This window comes from Sabethes cyaneus, chromosome 1 (genome assembly GCF_943734655.1).
Source record: "Sabethes cyaneus chromosome 1, idSabCyanKW18_F2, whole genome shotgun sequence".
Lineage (NCBI taxonomy): Eukaryota > Metazoa > Arthropoda > Insecta > Diptera > Culicidae > Sabethes > Sabethes cyaneus.
The window spans coordinates 107222135-107248425 of record NC_071353.1 but is presented as its reverse complement, the minus strand read 5'-3'; the positions used below and the strand labels follow the sequence as shown (position 1 = coordinate 107248425).

Here is a 26291-nt window from a genome sequence, read left to right as displayed (position 1 = left end):
CCAAATGTGGGACATTTAATCTCAAGTAGAAGCCTGGATGTAGAATCGATTCCGTCAGGGCTTGCACCAATCCAAGGGTTACTGGAGCATATTACAAAGCCACACCTTTGCACTAACGGATTACGTTTTCTTTTGTAGCAATTTAGTGCTAGTTCTTCAGTACGTTTACCGTAATCCAGGGCCTTTGAGCGAATCACTTTGGGGTTCAAATACTGCTGAATTTTTCTGCGCCAATCTGCATTTTTGTTTTTGGTATAAGTATGGAGGTCATAGCAAGAACTAGCGGTAATTCTAACCGAACGATGTAAACGCCATGCATTATTTTGCTGGTCTCTAGTGTCATAACAAATGTCAATAACAGACTGCATGTTTTTTGCCACTACGTTTTCATAAAATTGCATGACATTCCTCGGAAGTAACTCAAGATCGGATGCAGTAGTTGGGTAACGTGTTCCACTGTGGTCACTAATCATTTCGCGCAATTCATGTCGGGAGATGTATACACCATAATCTGAACATTTCAATGGTCCTGAAATGGGTATTGGAAAGTTTAGATCTCTTCCATCGATATGCTTTTTAATTGCTGAGTGCGGAGATGCTGTAAAGAGAAGCAATCCATTAAAGTATGTGTATCGACAATATCGCGTGGTAGCTTAATAAACTTTACCTTTCAGAATTCGATCATAAGCTTGCTGAAGAAAATCTTCTTTATTAGGTGCGTCAGAAACAATTTTTGGGTGCTTCCGAATGCAACAAAGCTGCTCTACAGGTTTTGCACGCCACAGAGACGTCATGTTTGTTTTACTTTTGCCCCATGCCTGTCGAGAATCCGTACAAGTCATGTGTTCAACAAATCCAAACCTAGATTATACGTAATCATATTATATGCATATGTTAGGTTGTCTTCCAAAAAGATTATACTTACTGACAAAGGTGAAGTAAACATGCCACTATATGTTTGCATCTAGCTGTACCGGCCTTGCACGAGCACTTCAAATGCCACTGACGATAATCCACTCCGATGTGTAACTCCAGGTGATGGGGAATATCCCCCGGATGCGAACTCTGTAGAACATACGCCTGGAGAGTCAAATGGCTCGATGTTTTGTGGGTATAGCCAATACACACGATATGCCCAGAATCAAAAACATTTTGCCCTTCTCGTATGGGTCTTACGGAGTCTCCAACGTAATCCAACACGTTGCCAAATGTTATTGGAACCTTCTCGTGATTGGCACCATCAGCACCTAGAAGGAAAAATATAACCTGTCAGTTCGTAAACATAAAAACACTAGCTAAGTTCTAAAAATCTCCCGGAACATAGGTGTTATATATAACAAACGAAAGGAATTTTTTTTTCTTACCCGTACTATCCATATCCATTATTGTTGGTACTATCAATCAACGGAAATTAAGCCTTAAAAGTGTAGCTTCATATGACTACCAGTAAACATTTCGGCATTCATCACTTTTTTTGTAGTTCCAGTAATCACCACCAGGTAGCGAACGGTTGCTTTTAGTTTTGATCGAATTCGCCTATTCCACCGTTCGGATAGTTGCAAAGACCACCACTGTCGGCGCATAAGTTTCTGCCGAATAGGTCAACTCGCCAATCATTATTTTTACTGCAGCGCCAGCTGCTTGTGAAATGAAGTTTTTATTCGCCAACTTTGTTAAACTGGCAACATCTGACGAAACCGACGAAACACAGTGCTGACACTGCTAACTGATCTGCAAATAAACAAAATAAATAAACATCGTTCCGTTCACGCGCCGTGGTTTCCCGGTTACTGAATTTGTGTGACCGAATACCGTACTAATAGCGATTGTAAAAAAATGTTTTCCGGTGGCCTCAGACGTATCGCATCCGCACGGTTTCGCCAGTTGTCCGTGTTTACAGTTAAACCGACTGAACGTATCATCGTTTGTAAACTTTCACGCTTCGGTTGTAGTGTAGCGGATTTTAACACAGCTTGTGTGTTGCAAGCTAAGAAATTCTCCGATAATGAAAATGATTATGCACGGGAAATTCTCCAGCACACGGTAGCTGGAACACCCCTAAATACAAGGGTTCAAGTGGCATTGGCGGCTTCTGAGCCAGTCGAGTTCGAGCCTGAAACCAATTGGTGTGCTCTCTCCGAACGTGATTTGATACATCAGTTCCGTCAGATAGTAGAACTTTGTCGGCGAGATGAGCTGCTCATTTCCGATGACCGATTTGATGGATTTGTCGCATCACTAGTGAATCGAACTACCAAATTTAGTGACGATGATTTAGTAGAGTTGTTGCAATTGTTAGTCGGACTGGGTCCTACGCCCAAGGTCAATACCAGGAACTTTCTTGAAATATGGCAGGCTCTGGATAAAGAATGTCTAAGTCGAGTTAGTGGATGGGATACAGATAAGCTGCTGTATGTGGCCGACCAATGGTACCCTTTGCGTTTAGCAAAGATCGGAAAGTTTGTCAACAAAGTTGTTTGGAAAATTAGTAATCGACTGCGAAAACTGACAAAAGACCAATTAGTTCGAACAATGTTTTATATTAATGTGGTTCGAACACCTTTGGAAAATATGGTAGACATTGAAATAAATTGGAAGCAGAATTTCTACCTTTTCGAAATAGATGATGTGGCGATCCTTTGTATGGGATTTTTTAAAACAGAAACACCAATTAGAAGTACCGAACTGATCGAGAGAATCTATCAGCTGACAATGCACCACGCAGGGGACATAAAAGATATTAGTTTGGCTGCGATTCTGAAGCTTCTACGTTATTCATCTAGAATACCTAATGCACAATCGATGGAACAGCTTTTGAAGGTGTTCACTCCACAGGTGGAAAGGCTTTCGCTGTTTTGTTGCTTGCATTTGGCTCTACTAGGAAGTGATCTTCATCTTTGTTATCAGCCATGCATTGAAGCTATTCTCGAACGATTTACCAGGGATATCAAATTGCTACGACTGAAGGACATGGAACGAATATCGTTTATAATTGCGCATTATAATATGATGATTCCGAATAAGAAAGATTTAAGATTGCTAGAAGCAATCTTAGATGAATTGCCAACTCGTATTCCAGAAATAACTCAATATCCCAAAAGCTATCTCTCACTGTTAAACTTTCTGTCTCTTAGAGATGTGTATAGTGTAGACTTGATAACTGCAGCTTTTGAACCCCGTTTCTTGCATTTAACCTACGGTCGAAATATAGGAGGGGCAGGCAGAGAGGTAATCGGTTTAGATTCCTATTTGCGGATCAATCTCCCCGAAGGAGAATACACTGGACCTTATTTTCCCGAAAAACACTTCAAAGTGATAGCAAAGCTGACACAGGACTACGTACCAAGTGCAGAGTACCGGCTGACCAAATCGGACCGAATGCTGTTGGAAATTCAAGAAGCGTTTCAGAAGCGATATACGTTTGCGCACATCATTCATGTATTGCCACACTATCAGCGGCCAGATGTGGTAGTGTTGTGGGATAACGATCAGCAGCAATTCTTGGACGTGGCAGCAAAATGTCCGAAACAGTACTCTGGTAAGATTCTTAGCAGAAACTTTCTATTAGGAGAGGACAATGCTAAAAAGGATCTTCGCTTAATTGCAATCGTTGCCGGTTCGTGGAACTGTTACATTCGGGATCAAAACCGAATTACGGGAGGATTTGCTATGAAGCTAAAACAGCTAGGATTAATCGGGTTTGAAACGATTGTGGTAAATAAAGTGTTTTTTTTTATTTGAACTATTATAAAGAACGATTTTTTTAGATACCCTGGCATGAGTGGCCACTTGAGTCAAAACAAGCCAAAGATTCCTACCTACTAATGAAGCTAAACCAATTGGTGCCACTAAATCAACGGACATAGTCATCGTCATTCACAAACTACTGCAACGTTACTCAGAAGAGGTAGATATTTTATATTGCTACTTAATAGCTATATACAATAACGAAAATGCAGAATCAGTAATGAAAGCGTTTTCGCCTTCATTGACAGCCTCTAAACGAACAGCTCGGTCATGAACCGTTTTGTGTACTCATAGACGACGAAAAGAACTGCCGTAGCAGGAATGGTTCGTACGATGGTCGGCTGTAATCCGTTATACAGTGCCAGGATGCCTTCTTTCCGCAGTATTTCGATTCCCACCTGAGTCATGCTTAGCGTTAAGCTCTGCACCTGTATTCGACTTTTGATAACGTCGGCCGGGAAGATTGACGTCCACAGTGCAACTCCTCCAATTGCTCCAGCCACCATTGTTTTCAGTGGACCGATATCATCCTTCGATTGACCCGGTTTCGCTAGAATCTCTCGAGTTGCCTCATATCCTCCAAAGAAAAAGAAGTATCCAGGCATCTCACGGGCAAATGTTGGTGCTAAACCACGAAACATTCCCGGTATTCCTTCGGATTTCAGAATTTGTCGCGTAAGTTGATAGGGAGAAATTCGAGGTAATTTTTCGTTCGGTTTTAGATTATTTTGCTGCACTTCGCGCATGGCTTGCAGTTTGCATTTTATTAACTCTGTCGGGCACAGAGTGAATGAGGAGAAAAATGCAGCCAGAAAGCCCGCAACTGCATTGTCCAAGCTGGTCAGCTCGGCAACCGACTGCTTCCGTTCAACCACAGCAACCAACTTCTGGCAGGCACCGTAAGCTGCAAACAGGACTGAATTTTCTGCCACATTGGCAACTATCGCAGGCACTGTCCCCGCGTATAGTCCTCGTACGACGCCGTCCCGCTGGAAGGTCCGTACGGTACATTCGATCATGTTTTTGTACAGATGAGGAAAGGTTTGCATTTTCACCTTAACTGTATCCATCGGTTGGCTTACGTAGACCAGCGCGACGCCACCTAGACGGAACAAGAGATCATAGATAAATTTAAATTTAAGGTTGTCTATCGATTTCCTTTTAATGCTTTAATGCAATATTGCATTTGGTTGGTATGATAAACATATAAACTGAAGGAAAAACGGTTGAATTAAAATCTTTAAGAATTTATTATTAGTTTGTGATCGGATATTCGGCAAAACTTTTAAGTTTTTTTCCTTGACAAACAAGCGCGTGGCACTTATAAAAGAAAGAATAGCAAATTGATATTAATTACGGTCAATTGATATGGGTGGTGCAGATAGATCTGGTATTTTATGGACAGCATATGAATGACCTTGGCATTATTAAGAACCTCATCCAATTCAATTGACTGCTCTACTTAAACAATATTGATGAACTATTATATTTTCTTGATATTTTAGACGCTCTGACCGGTAAAAAAAATCATCCTCTTTCTTAACAATTTCTAATTTGCAGGCTGCCTTTATTAAAATAAATTTATATAACTTTGCTCCAATATATTTGAAAGGTATATTAAAAAGATAGACTCCAACCAGCTCGCGGCAATGATTAAAAAATCTGATATCAGAACTTATTTGTTAACAGCATTCGCTATTATGCAGCTTCGCATAAAGTCTCACCGTTTTGCTAATAAAACTATTACATTTTTGACCGGTTGCTTATGAAGAATTCTGCATCTGCCTAAAAGAGGGCAAAATATTTATGTCTACAGCACTAACTTTTGTTGATTCGACAAGAATGTCTATTTTTAAAAACAGCCCGGTTGCTGTCAAATGTTTCTCGGCGTCTCGAGAAATGACTACTTTTAAAAGGTACAAAAGAAATCTAGCATTTTGGGGCTACATGTGAATGATGACACATACTGTAATTTGCTGCTGCAATTACTTCAAGAACAGTTTCGATTCTGCGGAATCTAACTTACCCAATGAACCGGCAGTGAAATCAATCACTCCCGTTTTAAAACCTGCTGCTTTGCTATCGCCGTGCATTGTTTCTCCGTGTTGGCCAATAGCCTGTTTGTTCGTTACTTTACTAGTTTACTTCCGCGGAAACAAATATCAATATCAGTGTACTACGACCGCCGTTGCTAAGCGTAATTTCATTGAACTGCTCTGGAGTGGAATTTCCGTCTACCTACTGGTTGGTGATGCTTGTTCTTATCAGTTCAGCAAAATTCTCCTGTCCTTTATCAGTTACTTGGTGAATTAAAGAAATCCAAATATCACGTCATATTTTGTTGGACTGTCTGGAGTGGATCACGCTATTCACAAGGTCGGAACTGATTACTACCCAAAAGTCTCTACTCGGATTCTTCAATATGAAACAAACAACTCAAATGGTAGCAATTGATGCAGTTTAACTTCGTTGGGGGCAGGTATCAGGCTTTGCGTATCTGTTTGTATTGCTAATGCTGATAATGGATTGTATTTCCTCGTGCTTCTGTAACTCTTCTTCCGAAGTGATCCGCACACTTTCAGCTTTGTTGGTCGACTGACCGAAACATACATGTGACGTGACGAAGATAGTAACCAATCCAACCAAATGCGTTATCTCGTAGGGGCTTGTTTCTGCGCACTTTTAGCAAATGCGATGTGCGATATTTGGATTTTTTGTGGCGCCTCGGCGCAACAAGTGACGGACAGCCGGAGGCCATAGTGATACAATCTAGGTAATTATTGTGTAAATTAATCTGCTATTATCTGACCTGATTTTTGGATAGGCCGTAAATGGGACGATTAGCGTATAGATAAGGTGGTGTCGCTAGTGTGCTCATTGTATTCAAGATGAATCATCTTGCACAAAAGAAGCTTAGCTTTAAGTCCGTCATGCACATTTCAAATTGAACGTTTATAAGGTTTTGCAAGGTGACGTCACGAATAAACGCAATTCACCCATTTGACATCCACTCGTGGTTTGTTTACTACATATTGCTATTTGTTAGGCGAACGCGTACCCTAGTAACATTTTTGTTGTATAATAGTTTATCAAGCACTTGTTCTACGGGAATTAGCTGTATAATAGTTTAATAAGCTTAATATAGTTTAATATAGCGTATTGTTCAGCAGTGTCGTCCTCCAAACAACTCGGAATAACAGTTTTTGTGATTTTCTGACTTGCCGTTAAAAGGCCTTAAGTATTATTCACTTGCAACATATATAGGGTTGCCAAGTCCGAAAATTTCAAAAACCGGCCGGTCGGTGCTGCCTTCTAAAAACCTCCTTGGGGGGGGGGGGGGGGGGTTGTGGCAGCATGTTACTAGAGGATTTGCCTGGAATGTGTAATGTGCGTTAATTATTATTTAGGTAGTCGTCGGAATCGAAACCACAACGAACATTGCAAGGATTATTGAAGATACTACACTGAAAATATTCTGCACATAACTAATAGTAAATTTCCATATGAAATCCCATATGATTATCATGAGCCGCATATAAACACAATCCTCCCAGAAATACACATAAAAATTATACGCGTATGAATAGTATGTGCAATTATACACATAAAAATTATACGCATATGAATAGTATGTGTTAATTTTTCGCTTGCACATAAATGATAACTGTTTGGCACATAAAGATCATGTACTGGGCACGTTGCAAAAATCTATATGTGGGACACATAGAAACTATACGAAAAGTTTTCTCAGTGTAGAAGACAACTAGTTGCTTCTGGTGCTGGTGGACAATTTAATGTATATTACCGCCAGAAGCAAAGTATTGTCACTGCAAAACTGGTTATCTTCAATGATCCACTGGTCAGGATTGCTAATAAATTTTACAAATCAGAAAAAAAGTACCAATCCGGCTTCCTATGTCGGAAAACCGGCCTTTTTGCAGGATTGACCGGCCACCGGCTTTGCAGGTGAAAAACCGGTCGGGCCGGCCAAAAACCGGCCACTTGGCAACCCTAAACATATATGTTAACCCACGGTCTAAATCGATGTAAACAAACCACTGATAGACGCCAAAGAAGCGAGGTTATGCTCGCCCGAGCAAAACTTTATTCCGTTAGCCGTTAGGGCATCTTCTATACGGTGGTCTATATTTAGATCATCAGAGTTATGAAGTAATTTGCGGTTTCGTCACTAACGAGAATGACATTAGCTGCGGATCGTTTATGGAGGAGTGAGAGGGGAGCAAAGAGTGGAGAAGAGGATCCGGGAGTTTGGAATTTGATGTTCTTGATATCCTACTTCCTACTGCAAACAGCTTCAGCGAGGTCCACAGCTAATGTCAAAAATTTTTTATATGTGTGCGTGGTGGAATACTTCATAATGATTGCTAATGTGCGACTGTATTAGTGGTTTGTGTGCTTCGTGAAAAATTTTTCGCAGCGAAAAAAAATTTGGAGATGCAACCAAACCGCGTATAGTCGGTTGAAAAGCACTAAACTTATACTGTTACGATAACCCCTAAAAATGTTAAAACTACCATGATATTCTTACAGTTAGTAAGTTACCAATTTTATGGTCCTGTTGACAATTCAATATTGTTATATCAAGCTGCAAAAATATTGTCATTAGAAGTATGAGAGAAAAGTCAATTTAACCACGGAAATAGTCAGCGATTTGCTTGTTGTCATAGTAGTTTTAACCACGAAACTTCTTAAGTTGACAATAATCATGGTAAGCGCTACAATATTGCAATATAGTTAAGATGACCATGCATACATGTTTCGCATTACCATGGTTTTTTTCTCAGTGTACGTATCATACACGGTAAAAAATCATCACTCCCAAATCAAGTGTTCTTGCATTTGAATCAATCTGTTACGCAGCATTGCATATTGAAGTGATTTAGTGTTGATTTTCGAGAGACTCCCATTTTTTGAAGAAGAGATCTTCCATTGAATACTATTCAATAGAAATCACCATCGAATCATATTGCATGTCTATTGAATTTGCAACTAATTATTTTTCGCATTTCAACTTGCTTCAAATTTCTGTCGATAGCGGAATACGTGCTTTATTGCGCGATACCTGAAACAAGTGTTCACGAAAGCATTGTATTGGTGACAAACCGCGACGTGATCAAAACGAAGATAAATTCGTGCTACTAAGATTCCGTAAGTGCGCGAAATGATTCTAGATTCGCCGTGACACCAGCGAATCTGGGAAGGAGGGTTAGATAATTAAGTGCATTGTGAATTGACTCTCGAGAGATCGATAATGAGGCAACCCCTAAGGTCTAAGATAACTCTGCATGCTCTTTCTAAAGTTAAGTTGAACCCTAACTTACAGTTTCTGGCTTTAATATCAAAGTCACCTGCGTAGGCAAGAAAATTTTACTATCTTTACTAAAAATCCTATCATTTCGGTATCTGTTCGGAGCACTTCAATCAATAGCGATGTTGACAAAATAGGGGGCTTTGAAGACGGGGTCTCAAGACGAGTGACCTTCTTCTTCTTCGTAGCTAGTGGTCGCCTTTAATGGTTCCCGCAGAGAACCTTCCCTTGATGCTGAAGTTAGCACCGGGTAAAAGCGAAGGGCGAAGGGTTCGTCTGTTTCTGCGAATGCTGGTTGGGGAGGAGTTCTTTGTGGATTTCCCTCGTAAAGGATTCGCAGGAAGCTACCGCACGCACATGCCAGTCCAAGGCATCTTCCTGTAGCAGATGCGCCAGATCAATGCCAGAAAAGCCACGTAGCGTCTTTCTCCCCTCGGCATTTGAATTGCTAGTTGACCGTTTTCTTCAATCATCGTTTATCGTTGCGTTCAGCTGGACCAGTTCTTTCTAAAATGATGTTTCGGTGGAACGACCCGCGAAATAAAAGAATCACCGCGTATACAGAGAAAACGTGTTTATTCAATAACAGTTTAACATGAAGTGAATCGATATATGAAAACGGGAGAACTATCATTTGTGCTATATCGTTTAGCTTGTAAAGAGTCTTAGAGATAGATGGGCAGATAACAAGGTTTATACACTGAACACGCCCGCTTAAACGTTGGTCTCTGCCATTCCTAAGCACTCACGTAACTTCTTAAACCCTGGAGCAGGCAAACCTTTTGTCAAGATATCAGCCTGCTGCAGCAATGACGGAATGTAGTCGATTTTGATCAGATTTTCATCCAGCAGCTCACGGATATAAAAGTACTTTACGTCCATATGCTTAAGACGCGTCGAATCCTTTGGGCTTGAAGCTATTTTTATTGCTGATTGATTATCCTCATGAAACTGGACTGGACCTTCAGGAAATCTTTCGAGATCACTCATCAAACGAACTAACCACTGACTATGACACGCAGCTGCGCAAAGCGCCACCAGTTCTGCTTCAGTAGACGATAGCGATACGGTTGGCTGCTTCCTCGAAAACCAACTGACCGAAGCTCCACGTACTTTGAACACGGCACCCGAAACGGAACGACGATCATTTACATCACTCGCCCAATCCGCATCACTGTACACTTCCAGCAATGGACTTTTGTCGTCACCATGATAACACAAGCCCAGATGCAATGTACCTTTTATGTACCGCAACACCTGCAAAAGGTGTACCCAATGTTCTTTGTTGGGACAAACTTGAAACTGGCTGAGGTAATTCGCCGCAACTGCCAAATCCGGTCGTGACGTAAGAGAAACGTACATTATGCATCCTATCAACTCCCGGTAAGGTTCCGAAATTCTTTTCGATACTTCACCCCTTGTAAGTTTCAATTTGTTCTCGATCGGTGTGGAAACAGGGCGACAATCCTGCATTCCAAAACGGGTCAACAAATTCTCCAAATAGCGACGCTGACTAATGTGCATCACTCTGCTCTCGACGTCACGCTCTATTGTCATTCCAAGAAAATGCTTGACCTTCCCTTGGTCACTCATTTCAAATTCTCTGGCTAGACTTCGTTTAATATTACCGATCAGCTTCTCGGATGAACTCACAATGAGGATATCATCCACGTAAAGAACAATCACCACTTGTTGTTTCCCTGATCCTCGGCAGTATAGACACAAATCGTTCGCACTTCGTTTAAAACCAAGCCGCTCAACGAAGTTATGGAACCGTGTGTTCCAAGATCTCGACGCCTGTTTTAATCCGTATAATGATTTGTTAAGCCGACAGACTAGACCATCTTGCTTATGAAATCCTTCTGGCTGGAGCATATAAATTTCTTCGGAGAGTTCGCCGTTAAGGAAAGCAGTCTTCACGTCCATTTGATGGACTGCCATTCCTTCCTGATTAGCTAGAGCCAACACAACACGTAGTGTGTCCATTCGCGCCACCGGCGAATACGTTTCTGTAAAGTCAAAACCTGCTTTTTGACTGAAACCACGCGCTACTAATCGTGCTTTGTATCTCGGCAACTTATCCTCCGATTGTTTAAGTTTGAAGATCCATTTACAAGATATCGCATTTCTCCCTTCCGGCAGCTCAGCTAAGGTCCATGTACCGTTTTTCATCAACGCGTCCATCTCCTCCTGCATTGCTTTTCGCCACAAGTGCCAGTCATCTCGCTTTTGCATCTATGTCAACGAATCAGGTAAGTTTTGCACATACGAAAGCGCATTCAAAGCGAAATTAGCATCCACTTCGTAATCCCTGAGCCAACCTGGCATATTACGAATCCGAGTCGGGCGAGCGTCAGAATCAGCATCTCTAGTTTCCTCTTCTTCGTTAGAAGTTTCGTACTGTTCTTCGTCCTCTTCTCCAACACCGTCGGACTGCTCTTCTGTTTCTTCCTGCACTATTTCTTCTTCTTTCTCTTTTCGTATGTAAATCACTGAATTATCCCCATTCTTCACATTTACGGGAGATGATAATTCTTCTAGCCGCTCAACAAAATCAACATCGTGTGCAACAACGATCGATCGCGTAACGGGATTCCAAACCCGGTACCCATTTGGAGAATAACCAACAAAAACACCCTTCCAAGCCTTCGCGTCTAGTTTTCGTCGAGTCTCTTTCGGTACGTGCACGTACGCTGTACACCCGAAAACACGAATCTTGGCAATATTCGGACGCTTTCCATGCCAAATCTCGAACGGCGTTGTGTTGAAATCATTTGCACTAGTCGGACACCTGTTAATCAGATACACAGCAGTCTCCACTGCTTGCACCCAAAACTGTTTGTCAATTTTAGCATCTTCCAACATGGCACGCGCCCGCTCAACGACAGTACGATTTAGCCTTTCGCTCGTCCCGTTTTGTTCAGGAGTATACGGAACCGTCCACTCGATTTGGATCCCCTTGCTTCTGCAAAACGCGACGAATGCTTTGTTCTTATATTCACCACCGTTATCGCATTTCAAACAAGATATTTGTTGTCCAAATTTCGCGCTGACTATCGCTTCATAATACTCGAAACATTCAAGCACTTCACGTTTTGATGTCATTGGAAAAACCATCGCGAAATGGCTCCAATCATCAATGAACGAAACGAAATAGCGTTCACCGTTCAGTCCTGTAGGTGTAACCGGTCCACATACGTCCGAATGTATAACCTCTAACACTCGCGACGACCGTTTTTCACCACGCACGGGAAAAGGCTTACGCGTTTGTTTGCCTATTACACACGGCTCACACACGATCTCGTTTTTGTCCGTACTTCGCTTCAATGGTAGCAAACCGTCTACCATTTGCTTGTTCACCAGCTGTCCAAGCTGATTCGCGTTCAAATGTCCGAGTCTGCGATGCCATAACTCTAAATCTTTACTTATACGACCACAAGATAGCATTGCCCCGGCAGTATAGTCTTCACTTGTGTACATATCGAGTACATAGAGTTTACCGCGACGCGCACCATTGGCAACCAGTTCGGAGCCATTATAAATTTTTACTTCACCTTCATTGAAAACCAAACGCATTCCTTTACTTTCAACCTTCGCAACCGAAAAGAGGTTGAAACGTAACGTCGGGACATATAGTACATCGTTAATCGTACAAGGGATGTACTCACCTTTCAAGATGCAGAAAAGTTTTACCGTACCGAAATGGGTGGCAACAATCGATTCACCACTCTTAGCGACAGCTATTTGCACAGGCTTTGCAAGCGGCTTCAGCTCTTCGAATAGTTCCTTGTGCTTCAGAAGGTGATCCGTACACCCCGAATCGATGAACCATTGCACTCGGTGACGCTCCGATGAATCCTCATCAAGCCGACACTCACTACTCAGTGCCACGAAAGAAATACCGCTCCGCTCTGCCAGATTAGCTTTCGACTGATGCTTGCCCTTTTCCGAAAACTTCTTCGGGCATTCCGACAACTTATGCCCCTCTTGATGACATCCAAAACATTTCAGCTTTTTCTTTTTATTTTTCTTCTGCGATCCGGCGAATGCTGTAACATCAGATTTAGGATTTGAAAGCTCTATACCTAATCCTTTCCTTTTGATCTCCTCATCAAGAAGACGACATTTGACGTATTCGAGCGACAATCTATCTTCCGGCATCGTTTCTATTGTTGTAACAACCGTGTCATAGTCCTCCCCTAGCGTCAACAGCAGGTGACAAATCACGTCCAATTCGTCGATAACAGCACCGGTGCATCGATATTCTCTTACTAGACGACCAAAACGAAGAAAATGATTTTGCAGAGATCCTGACTCAAACTTCAACGATAGCATTTGCCGTTTTAAATACATACGGCTTGCAATACTTTTTCGTTCGAAAACACGAACAAGAGCATCCCAAATCTGTTTCGGTGAACCTTTTTCCTGCACGTACTCGAGCTGCGAGTCGTGTATCCGGGACACTAACAGCAATTTGCACGTCCTGTCCTGTTTTAAGCGTTTCTCTCGTTTTGCCGCTTTTTCTACTTTTACAGCTTCATCATCGTTCGGTTCTTCTTTTAAGTCGTCCATAGCGTCTACCTCTATCTCGATACACTGCAGCAATTCGTGTTCTTCGAGAAGAATCCGCATCCGGAACCTCCAAGCAGCAAAGTTGGATCCATCGAATAACGGTAACAGGAACCGTTCACCTCGATCTTCCTCCGTCATTTTACACAAAGAAAATGTTCAGGAAACAATCCGCAATGCTGGGCCCATAACCTAAAATGATGTTTCGGTGGAACGACCCGCGAAATAAAAGAATCACCGCGTATACAGAGAAAACGTGTTTATTCAATAACAGTTTAACATGAAGTGAATCGATATATGAAAACGGGAGAACTATCATTTGTGCTATATCGTTTAGCTTGTAAAGAGTCTTAGAGATAGATGGGCAGATAACAAGGTTTATACACTGAACACTTTCGAACTGGTGAAACGAAAGTTTGTTACTCTGTACTTCTGGGCTGTCTGGAAGCCATCTTCCTGGTCCCCGTGATGCAAGTATGACCACGCGCGAGAAAATTGTGAGCCACATGAAGCATAAATAAACGCTAGGTGGCGGCGTTTCACTCTTGCATCAGACTACAAATCCGAGGCCTGGTGTTCTTGATTCTGTGATCCTGCCCGGTTCACTTCGGTACTCGGCAGTTGCTTTTTCTTTGGTTGATAAGCACATGTTCAACCGCAAGGTGTGCTTCCGAAGGATTCGATACCTAAAGTAGATTTTACGGCTGGTCATGCTTCGGGTTACGCAATTTATCATCCGCCATTATCTATAAGCCATTACCGTTAGAAAAGGTCAATTTGTTTTTGTCTTAAAGAGTCACTTTTCGAATAATAAAGACAGAACCGCAGTTATTTTTTTACTTTCTTTATTAATTTCTCGTATAATACAGATGCCTGATTTAGTTTGTTTTGTTTTATTTCACCATCATTAAGGTAAAGACTGTATTCTATTATATTATATACTTGCAGTGTTTTATTTTGTAGTGTAATAATTTTGCCATGTTTGTCCCGTTTTTCGATCCGCATGTCGTTATACAGTTGTAGCTTTGAACAGTGTGGTTTTATTGTTCTTTTGTGTGTGTTAATGCTGTTATTGCATGATTTGGTCAAAAATGGGTATAGCAAGTGTCCGCAAGTGTGCACGTAGTATGAAATTGTGTGTAATTGTGGGATTTGTTTGTGTTTTCCTGAATCCCTTCTTCGTTTAGGACTCGAAATCACATGTCGCGGAAGGAATGCTGCGATGGTTTTGTGCCACTGTTACATAGAATACTATTCTGTTTTGGATTTGTTTTCCAATATTACACAAATACAGATTTGGGGTTTGTAAATATCGATTCTACACCTACTATAGTAAAACGGGTTGAATGACAAGACTGCTGATTCGGTAGACAAGAGCAAAAAGATGTTGTTTCGTGGTATGTATTTCTTCCTTTGTGTCTTTTATTTTTGGCACAATATTCTTAAATTGTTTTAGATTGTTTTTATTTGTTTTCTGTTGGGTTGGTATAACTCTAGTTTTATTCACCTCTACATTTTCATTCTCCTCGAATAAATGTGACAAACTACGATAAGTACTCTGTCGTTATGCAGTTGATGCTGAATTAGTGCTAAATACTTGGAAAATAAAGGTTTCCAGAAGCCAAAACATTTGTAATGTCCTTCGTCAACGCAGCATCTGTAGAACGCTTTCGTTTTTTTGATTGTTTCGATTGGTAATGATATAAGTACAACAAATATTCAAAATAGAGCTCAAAATTTAATATTACATCTACCAAACACGACTGCACAAAAAACTATTGCAAATAGTAGATATTATACAGAAAAATATTCTTCGAATGAATCTCGGGATTCAATGAGTTGCTGTGAGGTTTTTAGGAATAATTAGTGACACTTAACAGATTGTTCGTTTCATGTATTGAAGACGCATTTGCGCGGTTGCTGGTTTTATCCAAGTTTTATCTCTACTTTGTGTATATTTCTTCTCCTACGGCATTCGCTTCTGGTGGGTGTTTTTTTTCTGTGTGTTTGTTCTCAAGATAATACTTTTTGAGCTAGATTAGCGTTTGTTTTTCGTGTTCTTGTGCCACTGACTCGGTTTCGGTAACGTTACAGCCTTCAACTATATGTAGTAGCCTAATCGTTTAATGCAATTTGTGTGATTCGTATGTGTACTTTAAGTACTTCTACAGAAAACATAAGCATAGAGGTTATAAACAAGTAAACAATTTCCCTTTTTGTCTCCTGATTTTCTGCTGATCTTCGACAGGCTATGAATTCTACTGCTATATTAATATAAAGTACAGACTTCTACACTCATCCTTAATCGTTCATGTGGTCTCTAAGGCCGAATACTTCTCTAAAATGGCCTACAATCTTACTATCAAAACAATGCTGAGCTGCTCTGCCTTAGTAATAAGTCGGAAAAGGGTGGTAGTTCGCGGTAGCAGCTGAAGCGTGCTGATTTAACGGCGGAGAGGTAAGATTCTGCTTAACTGAATGATGGTGATAGCCGGAAGCGGAGCTCACCTGATGATGATGGTGATGATGGTGATAGGCTCCGAAACCTCTTTGCGGAGATACTACATGCCGTGGTGGGGCTGGCGATGGACCAGGAGTTTCCGCTAGTAAGCGATTATTTTGCTCAAAGATTAGGTGAGCGGTAGGATCGACCAGAAGACGATGATTAGTGGCGGCAAGCTGCTCGCTGGCCAGCAATCGATGGTGATCTGGTAAAGAATCACGATTCGAGTGCTGAATCTGCGAAGACAAAAACGATGGATGCCGAACGTGATGGGGAGTGTTGCCGACAATCATATTGCCACCACTGTTCGAGCTTAAATCCAAGGAAACCATGCGGATCATGTCCGGATGGGGATGAGAGTAGGGAATGGCGGGAGATGGCGGTGACGGCACAAGATAATTGGAGGTTCTACTCAGGTCAACCGATGCAGGTTGGTCCGGTTCGCTTTCCTGTCCTATATGATCTTGTATCATGTGTTGCATCTGTTGCTGTTGTTGATGCTGTTGTTGTTGAAGGTGAAACTCTTGTTGTTGATGTTGCTGCTGTTGTTGCTGATGTTGTTCACGTTCATTCAGTATATCGTAGATATGATGGTGGTAACGATTAAAGTTCAAATTTGTCCCGGTGGAAGGAACTTGGAAGTTGCTGTGCGAGTAGCTTGAAGACAGACTAGCACGAGAGCTCATATCCAGTCCTTGAAAATCGGAAGTCTCATTCATATTACTGCTACGGAAATCGGAAAGTTCAACGCCAGATTCAGCGTTGTATTTCAAACGAAGATCCGTCGATAATTCCGATCCAATAGTGTTTCGCCCGTTATCGTACTTATTGGCGGTACCTGCAGCCGTTGAACCCATAAAATCAGTGGTCGAATTATGATTATTCAATTTTATTTTCCCTTCGGTACTGTTGGCATTCACCGAGAGATTCTCCGCAATCACGATGCTACTGTCTTCATCGCTGGATAAGTGTGGCATATGGTGATTGCTGGCTTTCAGATTAGCCTCAAAGTTTTCCAGAGCCAGTGAACTTATGGTTTTTTCCTGTCTGCGCACGTAACCACTGTTGTCTGTTCCAAAGTCATACCGCGGCAGAGAAGGCGTAGATGCCGGCGATATAAGATCGTGCTCCGCGTACATTGGCCGAGAACTTGATCGTGCTGGGGAATTTGTAGCGATTTGTTGCTGCTGTCGTTGAGCTGCTCCGTTGGAGTTGGAGTAGTTGAAGTCGTTCTGTTCTGGCGACAATGCACTCCGAACTGACTCGACGCTCGGGTTATGCTTATGCGGCGTCGATTGCTGCTGTTGATTATCGTAGCCAAGAATTTCTCCCTCACCGTAATTTGTAAGCTTGTCACGTGATTTGGGTCGAACTACTTCGATTTCGTTACGTTCTTGTATCATGCTAGCGTCGTCCGGTGATTGAGTAGCAAATTGCGACATGGAATTCATTGGAAGCGGGAAGTTATGAGGTTTCATCATTTTCATGTCATCGACAGCACTGTTTACTTCATTGGTCGCAAAGGAATCACTTTGTAAGTTGTTATCTGCACCCGTTCCATCCGTACCATCGATATCGCCCATGTGAAGATCCTGATTTTCGTTGTTATTGTTGTTCATTTCCGCTTCGTTTATTATATTGCTCACTGAGTTCAGAGCGGCTTCCACCAGCATACTGGCAGATGTTGGGATGGTATTAATTCCAGCATTGCGGCCAGAAACTCCACTGTTGCTGTTGTAAAAACTTCCTAGCAGGGACTGGTGGTTGAAATGTGTTGAGAAATTGTGGCTTTGGAATGCTGGCAAATCTGGCAGCGAACTATTTAATCCTGCGAAGCTCGACGTATACTGTTGCTGTTGTTGCTGCTGCTGCTGCTGATGGTGATGAGACTGCTGATGAGATTGTGCGTTCGGATTTTGCTGATTCTGATTGTTAGAGTCAACTACGTCCAAAATTGTTGAATTGTCATCGTCATCTTCATCGTCATCAGCAGCATGGGATGCTGAGGTGCCATGGCCATTCATTATCAATTTTGTAAGAAAGTCTCTATTGGCGGCTGAAGTAAGCATGTTATCGGAATTATTATCATCTGGCAAGTGATCATCATCACTAATCCACTTTTTACTACCCTTGCTGATTACCAATCCGGGGTTACCGCCGTTAATGAAGTCTTTGTACTTTTGACTGGCAGCCAATGAATTCAGATCTCCAAAGCCATCACTGTCGGTTAGTGGTTTTTCATCTTCACCATTGGCTAATTTAAAGTGTTCACTTTGACTTGATATGTTAGCTAGACGGGATTGCAACTGACTGAAGTCATCGTTTTTGTCATCTTGCATGGGTTGGTTCAAGTGCCGTTGAATTGCCTCTAGACGTTCGTCCCGCTCAGCACAATCGTTTGAATCCAGATCATCGTCCAGCTCTTCTTTACGCACACCATCTCCTTCCAGACCAGGTACACCACTGGGCACTTTGGTGAAATCCTTAAGATTTCCGTTTAGAATCGAAGAGATTTTCGTCGACAGTAATGAAAGATTGCTATCGTTTTTGCAGATTTCGTTGAATGATTCCAGGATGTTTTTCGTCTTGAGAATGTTGCCAGGTAGCTCTTTTGGTGGACGTTTTCGTTTCTCACCTGGTCCTATTGGTTGACCTTCCTCTCCTGGTTCTAGCTTTCGACGCTGCCGACGCTGGATGCCATCTAAAATGAGATCTACGTCAACGTCGTTTACGAATTCTTGTATGAGTGGCAGCGGAGAGGCTACTTACCAACCAATCCATCATTCATACCACCAGAATACGCGTCGAAGGTGTACGCAACACTGCGCTCAATTTTCGGCATCTGTTCCTGAGTATATCCATGAACCTTTTTGTAGTGGAACTGGAGACACTGCTTCGTCGTGAATGCTGCCGAGCATTCATTTTCGGCACACCTGAAGAAGTCATAGCTTTAGAGTGTGCCAGTGTTGCCAATAAATTATAAACTTACTTGAATGGTCGTACTCCAGAGTGAGTCAGCATGTGGATTTTCAGGTTGCTTCTGTTTTGAAACAGTTTTTGGCAGCGAGGACAGCTTACTACCGCTGAATTTCGACTGTGTACTTCCTTCGAGTGCCGTTGCAGGGCCGCCCGAGAACCGAGCAGTTTAGAGCACAGCTTGCATTGAAAATCACGCAACACTTCCGCCATGTCGCTGTGCATTCGCTTGATGTGAACCTTAAGTTTCTGCGGCTGGCAGAATTTACGGCCACAAAAATCGCAAAGCGGTCGTGCCCGCTGAGGATTCATACTACACCCGTATGTTCGATGCATTTCCAGATAGTTAAGGCGTAAGAAGAACTACAAGAAGAAAAATATATTAGTATAAGGTTGGAAGATTAAAAAAGAAACTTTTACACACTACCTTCTGACAGAACTGACACTGATAAGCCCCCTTGCCGTCATGCTCTTTTTCGGCATGCTTCATAATGTTTTCCTTGCCCAGTACAGCGACTCCACACACCTTACAGTGATACTTTCGTATTGTCAGACTGAAAGCTGGATCGTGGAACACCGAACAATGTGTTCGGTAGTACAGAGGATGGTCAAAACGAAGATTACATCCACCACAATCTATAAACGGAATGAAAAGAAATTGAATATCCTGCTCACATACCGTGTACCCCCGTTGGTATGACCTTCTTTAATCTGAACATTTTTAATCTGTACCCCGGTGGTATGAATGCGTTCACATCAAAAACCGATCAAGCGTCAAACACAATTGACGTTAAAGTGGACCGGTAAATTAAAAAAAAGCAAAAAATCTTAATGCGTTTCCTCTTGCTCAGGAGCTTTGGCAATATAGCTCATATGCAACTTATCTCTCTCCAGCACTCAAAATAGACCATTTTAGTCGAAACTGCCGAGCCGATTTCGTATTATACAAACCGAACCTTTAGAATTCGCGCATGTTTGAGATGTTTTCAAAACGTTTGTTTTCGTCAAATCAAAACAACAAGTTCATAGGGTGCGCGTCTTACGCGTGTGTGAAAATGAATAGAGTTACCAAATATTCAGATTAAAAATGAACTCGCCCAATCTGAACGAGCTGTTTTTCATATTAGCGGGGGTTGAGTGTACTGTAATCAGGTTTTCTTACTTGTCTTTTCCATTTTTTTCTTTCCCCACGCCGAGTTGGAATCATCACTCCAATAGAGCAGTTCGCTGCCGACATCCAGATCCGTGCAGGTTACAAACACTATCTGCATATCGCGAACTTTCAGTACGCAATTTTTCTGATCACGATGTCGAGCTGGCCGCAGGTATCTTAGCCAGTTTGCTTGGTTTTTATTTTCCATGTTGATATAAGTAGACCTAGTTCCGTTGAACGTTTCATAGATGTAGCGCATGTTACAATCGTCTTGAATCTCGGTTTCTTTAGCTATCTGGCCGATAACTGGCCCCAGTTGTGTGTATTTGGGGATGAATACCTTAGTGTATATACTAAGTCCATGGTTGACTGTGTTTGTGATCGTACCCGTGGCCGACGGAAGCAGTGATTGCTGGAGTTCGCACTGCGGAGTTGCTGAGTTGCCCTCTGAGGGAGATGATTCATTTAGATCCAGTGATAGTGACTGATTATTGCTGGCAACACTACTGACTGCAGCAGAGGTGACAGTCGTTGCCACTGGTGCCAGGCGCAACTCAAACTCCGACGGAAGAGATGTTTCGGAAAATGAAGGCAGAATGTCCAGTTTCTCCTCGAATTGGTTTTCTTCGTTTTCGTCTCCTTCGTCTTCATCATCATCGTCATCATAGTTATCGTCGTTTTCGTCGTCCATTTCTTCTGGGTTTTCTGGTTTCAACACGATTTTATGCTTTTTGATTAGATCCTCATTTTGCTCTAACCATTCTTTAAGCTCGATTTTGTTATTGATAACGGCCAACGGGGTATTTAAAGGACATGGATCAACTCCATGTTTTAAGCCACACCCTGTACAGGCCTTGTATTTCGTTGTAGCTGCCTTTCTAGGCTTCTTAGGCGGTGGTAACAACGGTTTACGCTCATCCGGTGTCAGGCGACCGTATTCTTGCTCTTCATATTCGATACGCAGATCTACCGATCCACTTTCCCGCTTCATTTTTCTACTTGTTCCCAACTTTGGATCATATGGTATCTTCCTAATGTCTATCTTTTTGATATCCAACTTGCTATCGTACGTTTCATCGTCAGATGGACGATCCGATTGTTCCGAGTAGTTGGAAGTAGATGGTAACTCTTCTGTAAAGGATTTTCTCTCCAGTTTTTGCTTTTCCTCTAGTTCAGTTTTTATCTTCTCGGCAATACGGTAGTCAAGTACTTCCGTTTCCGTATGCAGTGAATCCTCGGAAACGGACCCCATCGTACTGCTAATAGAGTCCTGTTGCACCTCGTTGGCTTGGCCTGCTCTTCCAGGTAGTTTCTTGATGATATTTTGTACGATGTACTGCTCCTCGTCTTCATCTCCACCATCTGCAGCTGCCTCTTCGTCTCGGCGATCGTCCTCTCCAGGAGGCTGTGGCGAACGCAACGGTGGTTGCGGCCGATGCCGTCGGCGACGAAACTCGATTCCCCCCGCTTCCTCATTGTCATCTTCGTCTTCGTGAAAATCGAAAACCCCACCGGCACCCGCCGTACGCAGTGTGTTAGTGGTGCTACTATCGTTGATGATATTTACACTGTCCTGAAATTGTACTCTCTTGGTTTTCTTAGCACTAGGTTTCCCATTTTGTTGGTTGTGCTTTGAGCTTGATAATACACTCGGTAGCGTATCGCGCAAGGATTCACCTGCCGTTGGGTGCGCACTCTCATCCGTCAATCTGTAAGGACAGAAAATTAATTATTGTATTTGTTTAAGTTTAAGTGTATAAGTGCATCACAGACTAGATTTCAACATATTCAGTGCAAAAACATTATCAAGGGTTGTAATTGTAATTGTAATGTAATTTATTAGATATTCTTGGACTATGTGTTTTATATTAGGTGCGCCTCTTAGTTTCTTAGCTTAGCTGTAACTGCTGTTCGATTTCGACAAAGACGAACGTCTGTGTGAAGAAATGCCAAAAAACTTCCAAGACGCTAAATTAGAGGCATCGCTGAATGAGGAGTCCGCCCAGTTAGCTTCGGGCAACGATGCTGGTTTAACAAGCCAGTCGTCGTATATTCGAATCTCGGCTGGGCAGTGCTGCTATAGAGTCAGTAGGATCGTTGTACTAGCCCCGTAATTGTCCTGTACTTTAGTAACCGGCTGCGAAGTCTGTCGATAAAGAAGGGTTAAGTTCTAATGGACGTTTAGACCCATGGCTTTGCTTTGCTGAATGAAGAAACGTATTAGGAGTTATACACCAAGCTATGTCTAAGCGATTGGATGGGTTGGAAATGGTTCAAATACAAGGAGTTTGGGTTCCTTATGATTTGAAGTCAAGGAAAGTTAAGCGTCGTTTTTTTTTGTCTGCGTACAACAGCACCAGTGACAAAAAAGTAAGTGCGTTGTCCATCGCATCGTGATGGGTGATGATAAATGGAATCTTTATAGCAACCCAGAAAAAAAGTAAGTCGTTGGCTGGGCCAAACTCACGCTGCGAAGATCGCTGTGTATTTGGTGGAACCAAGTCGGTGTTATTGATTGTTGCGGGTTATTATATGCCAAGTTGCTCAAAAGGATTGAAAAGCATACTAACTCTGTATATTGTGGATATCAATGACGGCTCCTAACGGCCCTACGCTTTACTTGGCCCTCATTTCACTTTGTGTCATACTAGCTTACTACCAGCTTACGCTGTTAATCGATGACCTTCATGTAGCACCGACTGGCGCACGTTCCAAGTGGCTTTCCAAGTGTTCCAAGTGGCACTGTTCGTGTGCTGGCTGGGACCTGGCTATCGCAGGTACACTGGATAATCTCTAGGGACACCTTGAATTAAAGATAGGGAAAACGACCCTACGACGTCGCAGCTGGTTAAACTAACCAGTTGTGCCTCAGTGTTGTGCCACTCACCCTTAAAGGGGTCCGTTTTCGTGCTGCTGCAGAACGTAAATCTGAACGGATGTCGCTGCGTTTCCTGAGCGTATTCGTCATTCTGACCCGGGAGATGAGTCTTGCACGTGGACACGCACGGTGCACTGGTGCTGTCGAACTGAGGACCACTGATTTTACTGAGCGTCTGTCGTCGTTATGATATGACCCGGAAGATGAGTAGTTCGACGTAGGCTTGTTCGTGAACACGGACACTGAATTTTAGGCGAGCGTAGTTACACTGCACGATGTCCTGACGCTACCAAAACGAATACCGCTGATTTCGCTGCTGTGATGACAATTAGATGTGATCTTGCTTCACATTGCCAATCACTTACAGCTTTTATCGTCGATGTGACCCGGGAGATGGGTTCCAAGGCGGGCCGACACGTGAACACGGCAAAATTTCTTAACTGAGCAGACTAGCTTACTGCACGACACACTAGCACTACTTTTGCCTATTTCCAATGCCAATTCTGGTGCATTTTGGCTGATGCCTGCTAATCGAGCGAATCACGTCCGCGACATGTGATTTTCGCTTTTCTTCTGTCTGAGATCTGAGCTAGCGGAACTGCCGTTTGACGTTCCGCTGTGCGTTGTTTGCAAGAAAATCGCTTGGTTGTGTTTGTTTTCAAAGTAGAATTCGAAGAGCTGCTTCGGTTTGCGGGGATAGTCCACTTAATAATCTACACTGCATTAAATTGGCTTGTTTAGTTTTTACTGCGATAACAAAATATTCTGCATACGCTACATGATTATGAGCTGTTGAAAATGGACAATAAAATCACTGGAAAAGGGTTGCGAATTCAATTCATGCGACTAAACCGAGTATTGCGCGAAGAGCGAGCAGCAGAGGCACGAAAATGATTCTACAGTTTGACAACGCTAGGTCTCATATTGCCAAACCTACTTGGAAATCCATCGACTCTGACCGTTGCTTAGAAGCAGTACTTGTGCGCTCAAAACAATCGGTGGTTTATACCTCGTGACAAAGTCGCTCTCCTCGGCTAAACACTAGGCAAATAAACAGCCTACCAGTTGCCGAAAACTACGCGCGCGTATTGGATAAAACTCTGTCTTCCTCTGTGGAGCTAGATGCTTCGACCCTCGAAAACGGATGGAGTATGATACGGTCGGCTGTCAACGAGGCCGCGATATAACAGAAGGAGACGCAACGGAAGTTAACCTAGCAGTGCCTACAAACAACAATAGCGTGCCGGCTCTTAATCTCGAAGAGATCCGACGAGAAATCGATCAGCTGAAAAATAATAGAGCCACCGGAAAGGACCAGCTCCCGGTTCTCCGTGGATCGGTTCACGTCTTGAGCCTTGGGGAGACGCCTATCAGAGTTGCCGTGATGAAGTTAAAAGGACCTGCCATACCACATGAAAGATATTCGGAGAAGATGAAAATCATTATAGAGGGGCTGTTCCATTGGTTCCATGAACCAATGATCCGGCCGACTCCACCGTATGGCGAGGAAGACGACAACGAAGTAGAAGCTCGAGTTACCAACGAGGAGCCAATCGAGCTGGCGCAGGCCATAAAGGGGAAAAAGGCCCCAGGACCAGGCGGAATTCAGAATATGGCTTTGAAAGTAGCAATCCTGGAGAATCCGGATATGTTTAGGACCACATTACAGAAATACGTTGACGATGGTAGCTTCCCCAATACATGGAAGCACCAGAAGCTGGTGCTGCTGCTGAAACTGGTAAAACTCCCCGGGGATCCCTCAGCGTATATGCCTGTTGAATACGCTTGGCAAGCTACTAGAGAGAGTAATCCTAAATAGGTTCACCAAAAACTGCTAGTAATGGCATTTCATTGGATAATTTCAAGAATTTGGGAGGAGGAGAAACTGCCGGAGGAGCGGATGGAAGGTGTAGTCTGTTGCATCTACAAAAAGGGCGATCGGCTAGATTGCTGGAACTACGGCGACATTACGCTGGTTAACGCATCCTTCAAGATTCTCTCTCAGATTTTTTTTGCGTCGTCTATCCCCAAGAGGGTAATATCAGGCGAGTTTATGGGGGCCCATGCTACTACAGATCAAATATTTACCCTCCGACAAATCCTCCAGAAATGTCGGGAGTAAAACGAGCCCATGCATCATATTTTCATGGATTTCAGAGCGATTTAACGGTACAGTTGAATGCGAACAGCTATGACAGATAATGAACGAGTACGATTTTATGGACAAACTTCTTACTGTGATAGCTAACTTTCTACAATATTGTGAGTTTCAATCGTGTTTTCAAAAAACCCGTACTGAATTTAGTGACTAAATCTTACGAAAAAAGTTTTTCAGGCGCAATGAACTTTTCTTCAAGAAATGATTCATAAAATGCAATTATCGAGATAAATTTTGAAAATGTATGAAGTGTGTTGTGCTACACACGAAGACTATATAAAAATCCCCTCCAGTAAGGTGTTTGGGAAGGCTAAGGTGAAATACTAGAAAAGCGTTATTTGTAAAGGTCGGGCCACTTGAGTAGTCATGGTTAGGCCACCATAATTTTAAGCGCAGAAGTGCAATAATCGTTAGAGAATGTCAGTCACGTAAAATGTTATGAAATAAAGCAAAATTAATACGATAAAAACCTAGATTTTTGTTGTTTTTTTTATTGTAATTATACATTTCGGAAAAGGCGATTTTAGCAATAGTTTTTTTTACAAGATCGCCAAAATATAGCAAAAATGCAATTAAAAATAGGGTATTTGTGCCGTTTTTCACGGAATTCATTCTTTTCATGTCTCTATATAGAATTTCAATACGTATGTTTTAGATTTTCTGCTGTGGCTCAACTTGTACAACATGGCCCGACTTCTTCTTCTTCTTCAGCAGCATAGAGCCGGGGTGGCTCGTGCTGTTTCAAGCACTCGTCTCCATTCAACTCGGTCTTGGGCCACTCGTCGCCAATTTCCTAGTCGTCTCAGAAGTCGCAAATCGCTTTCGACCTGGTCGAGCCATCGTGCACGTTGGGCCCCCCTGTTCCTGGTGCCGGTGGGGTTGTTGAAGAGGACCATTTTCGTCGCACTGTCGTCCGGCATCCTTACGACGTGTCCGGCCCACCGTAGCCTGCTAACTTTCGCTAGATGTACGATGGGA

The 26291-nt window shown here is 42.6% G+C and overlaps 3 protein-coding genes across 4 annotated transcripts in view; 1 reads left to right on the top strand and 2 right to left on the bottom strand.

Moving 5' to 3' along the window:
- Positions 1-1768: 1768 nt before the first annotated feature.
- LOC128746053 (uncharacterized) lies at positions 1769-4105 on the top strand. Of its 2 annotated transcripts, XM_053843110.1 has the most exons (3): positions 1769-3714; positions 3768-3907; positions 3996-4105. In XM_053843110.1, exons 1-2 carry the CDS (start codon positions 1837-1839, stop codon positions 3864-3866), a joined length of 1977 nt encoding a protein of 658 aa, XP_053699085.1. In that variant the 5' UTR covers positions 1769-1836; the 3' UTR covers positions 3867-3907; positions 3996-4105. The 2 variants fall into 2 exon arrangements, with proteins under 2 accessions (XP_053699085.1, XP_053699081.1); XM_053843106.1 differs by lacking the exon at positions 3996-4105 and having other exon boundaries at positions 3768-3989.
- On the bottom strand, positions 3876-6485 carry LOC128746064 (mitochondrial ornithine transporter 1). The gene is made up of 2 exons (XM_053843117.1): positions 5774-6485; positions 3876-4849 (listed from the first exon to the last, which is right to left on the bottom strand). The coding sequence occupies exons 1-2, from the start codon at positions 5838-5840 to the stop codon at positions 3999-4001; spliced, it is 918 nt and encodes a 305-aa protein (XP_053699092.1). The 5' UTR covers positions 5841-6485; the 3' UTR covers positions 3876-3998.
- Positions 6486-16033: 9548 nt separating this feature from the next.
- LOC128746068 (uncharacterized) overlaps positions 16034-26291 on the bottom strand; it is a 30462-nt gene continuing 20204 nt past the window's right edge. The window contains exons 5-10 of the mRNA XM_053843119.1: positions 26221-26234; positions 20287-21954; positions 19552-19760; positions 19138-19487; positions 18918-19081; positions 16034-18861 (exon numbers count right to left, since the gene is read on the bottom strand). Coding sequence (XP_053699094.1) covers positions 16034-18861; positions 18918-19081; positions 19138-19487; positions 19552-19760; positions 20287-21954; positions 26221-26234 — 5233 coding nt within the window. The remainder of the gene's footprint in view (positions 18862-18917; positions 19082-19137; positions 19488-19551; positions 19761-20286; positions 21955-26220; positions 26235-26291) is intronic.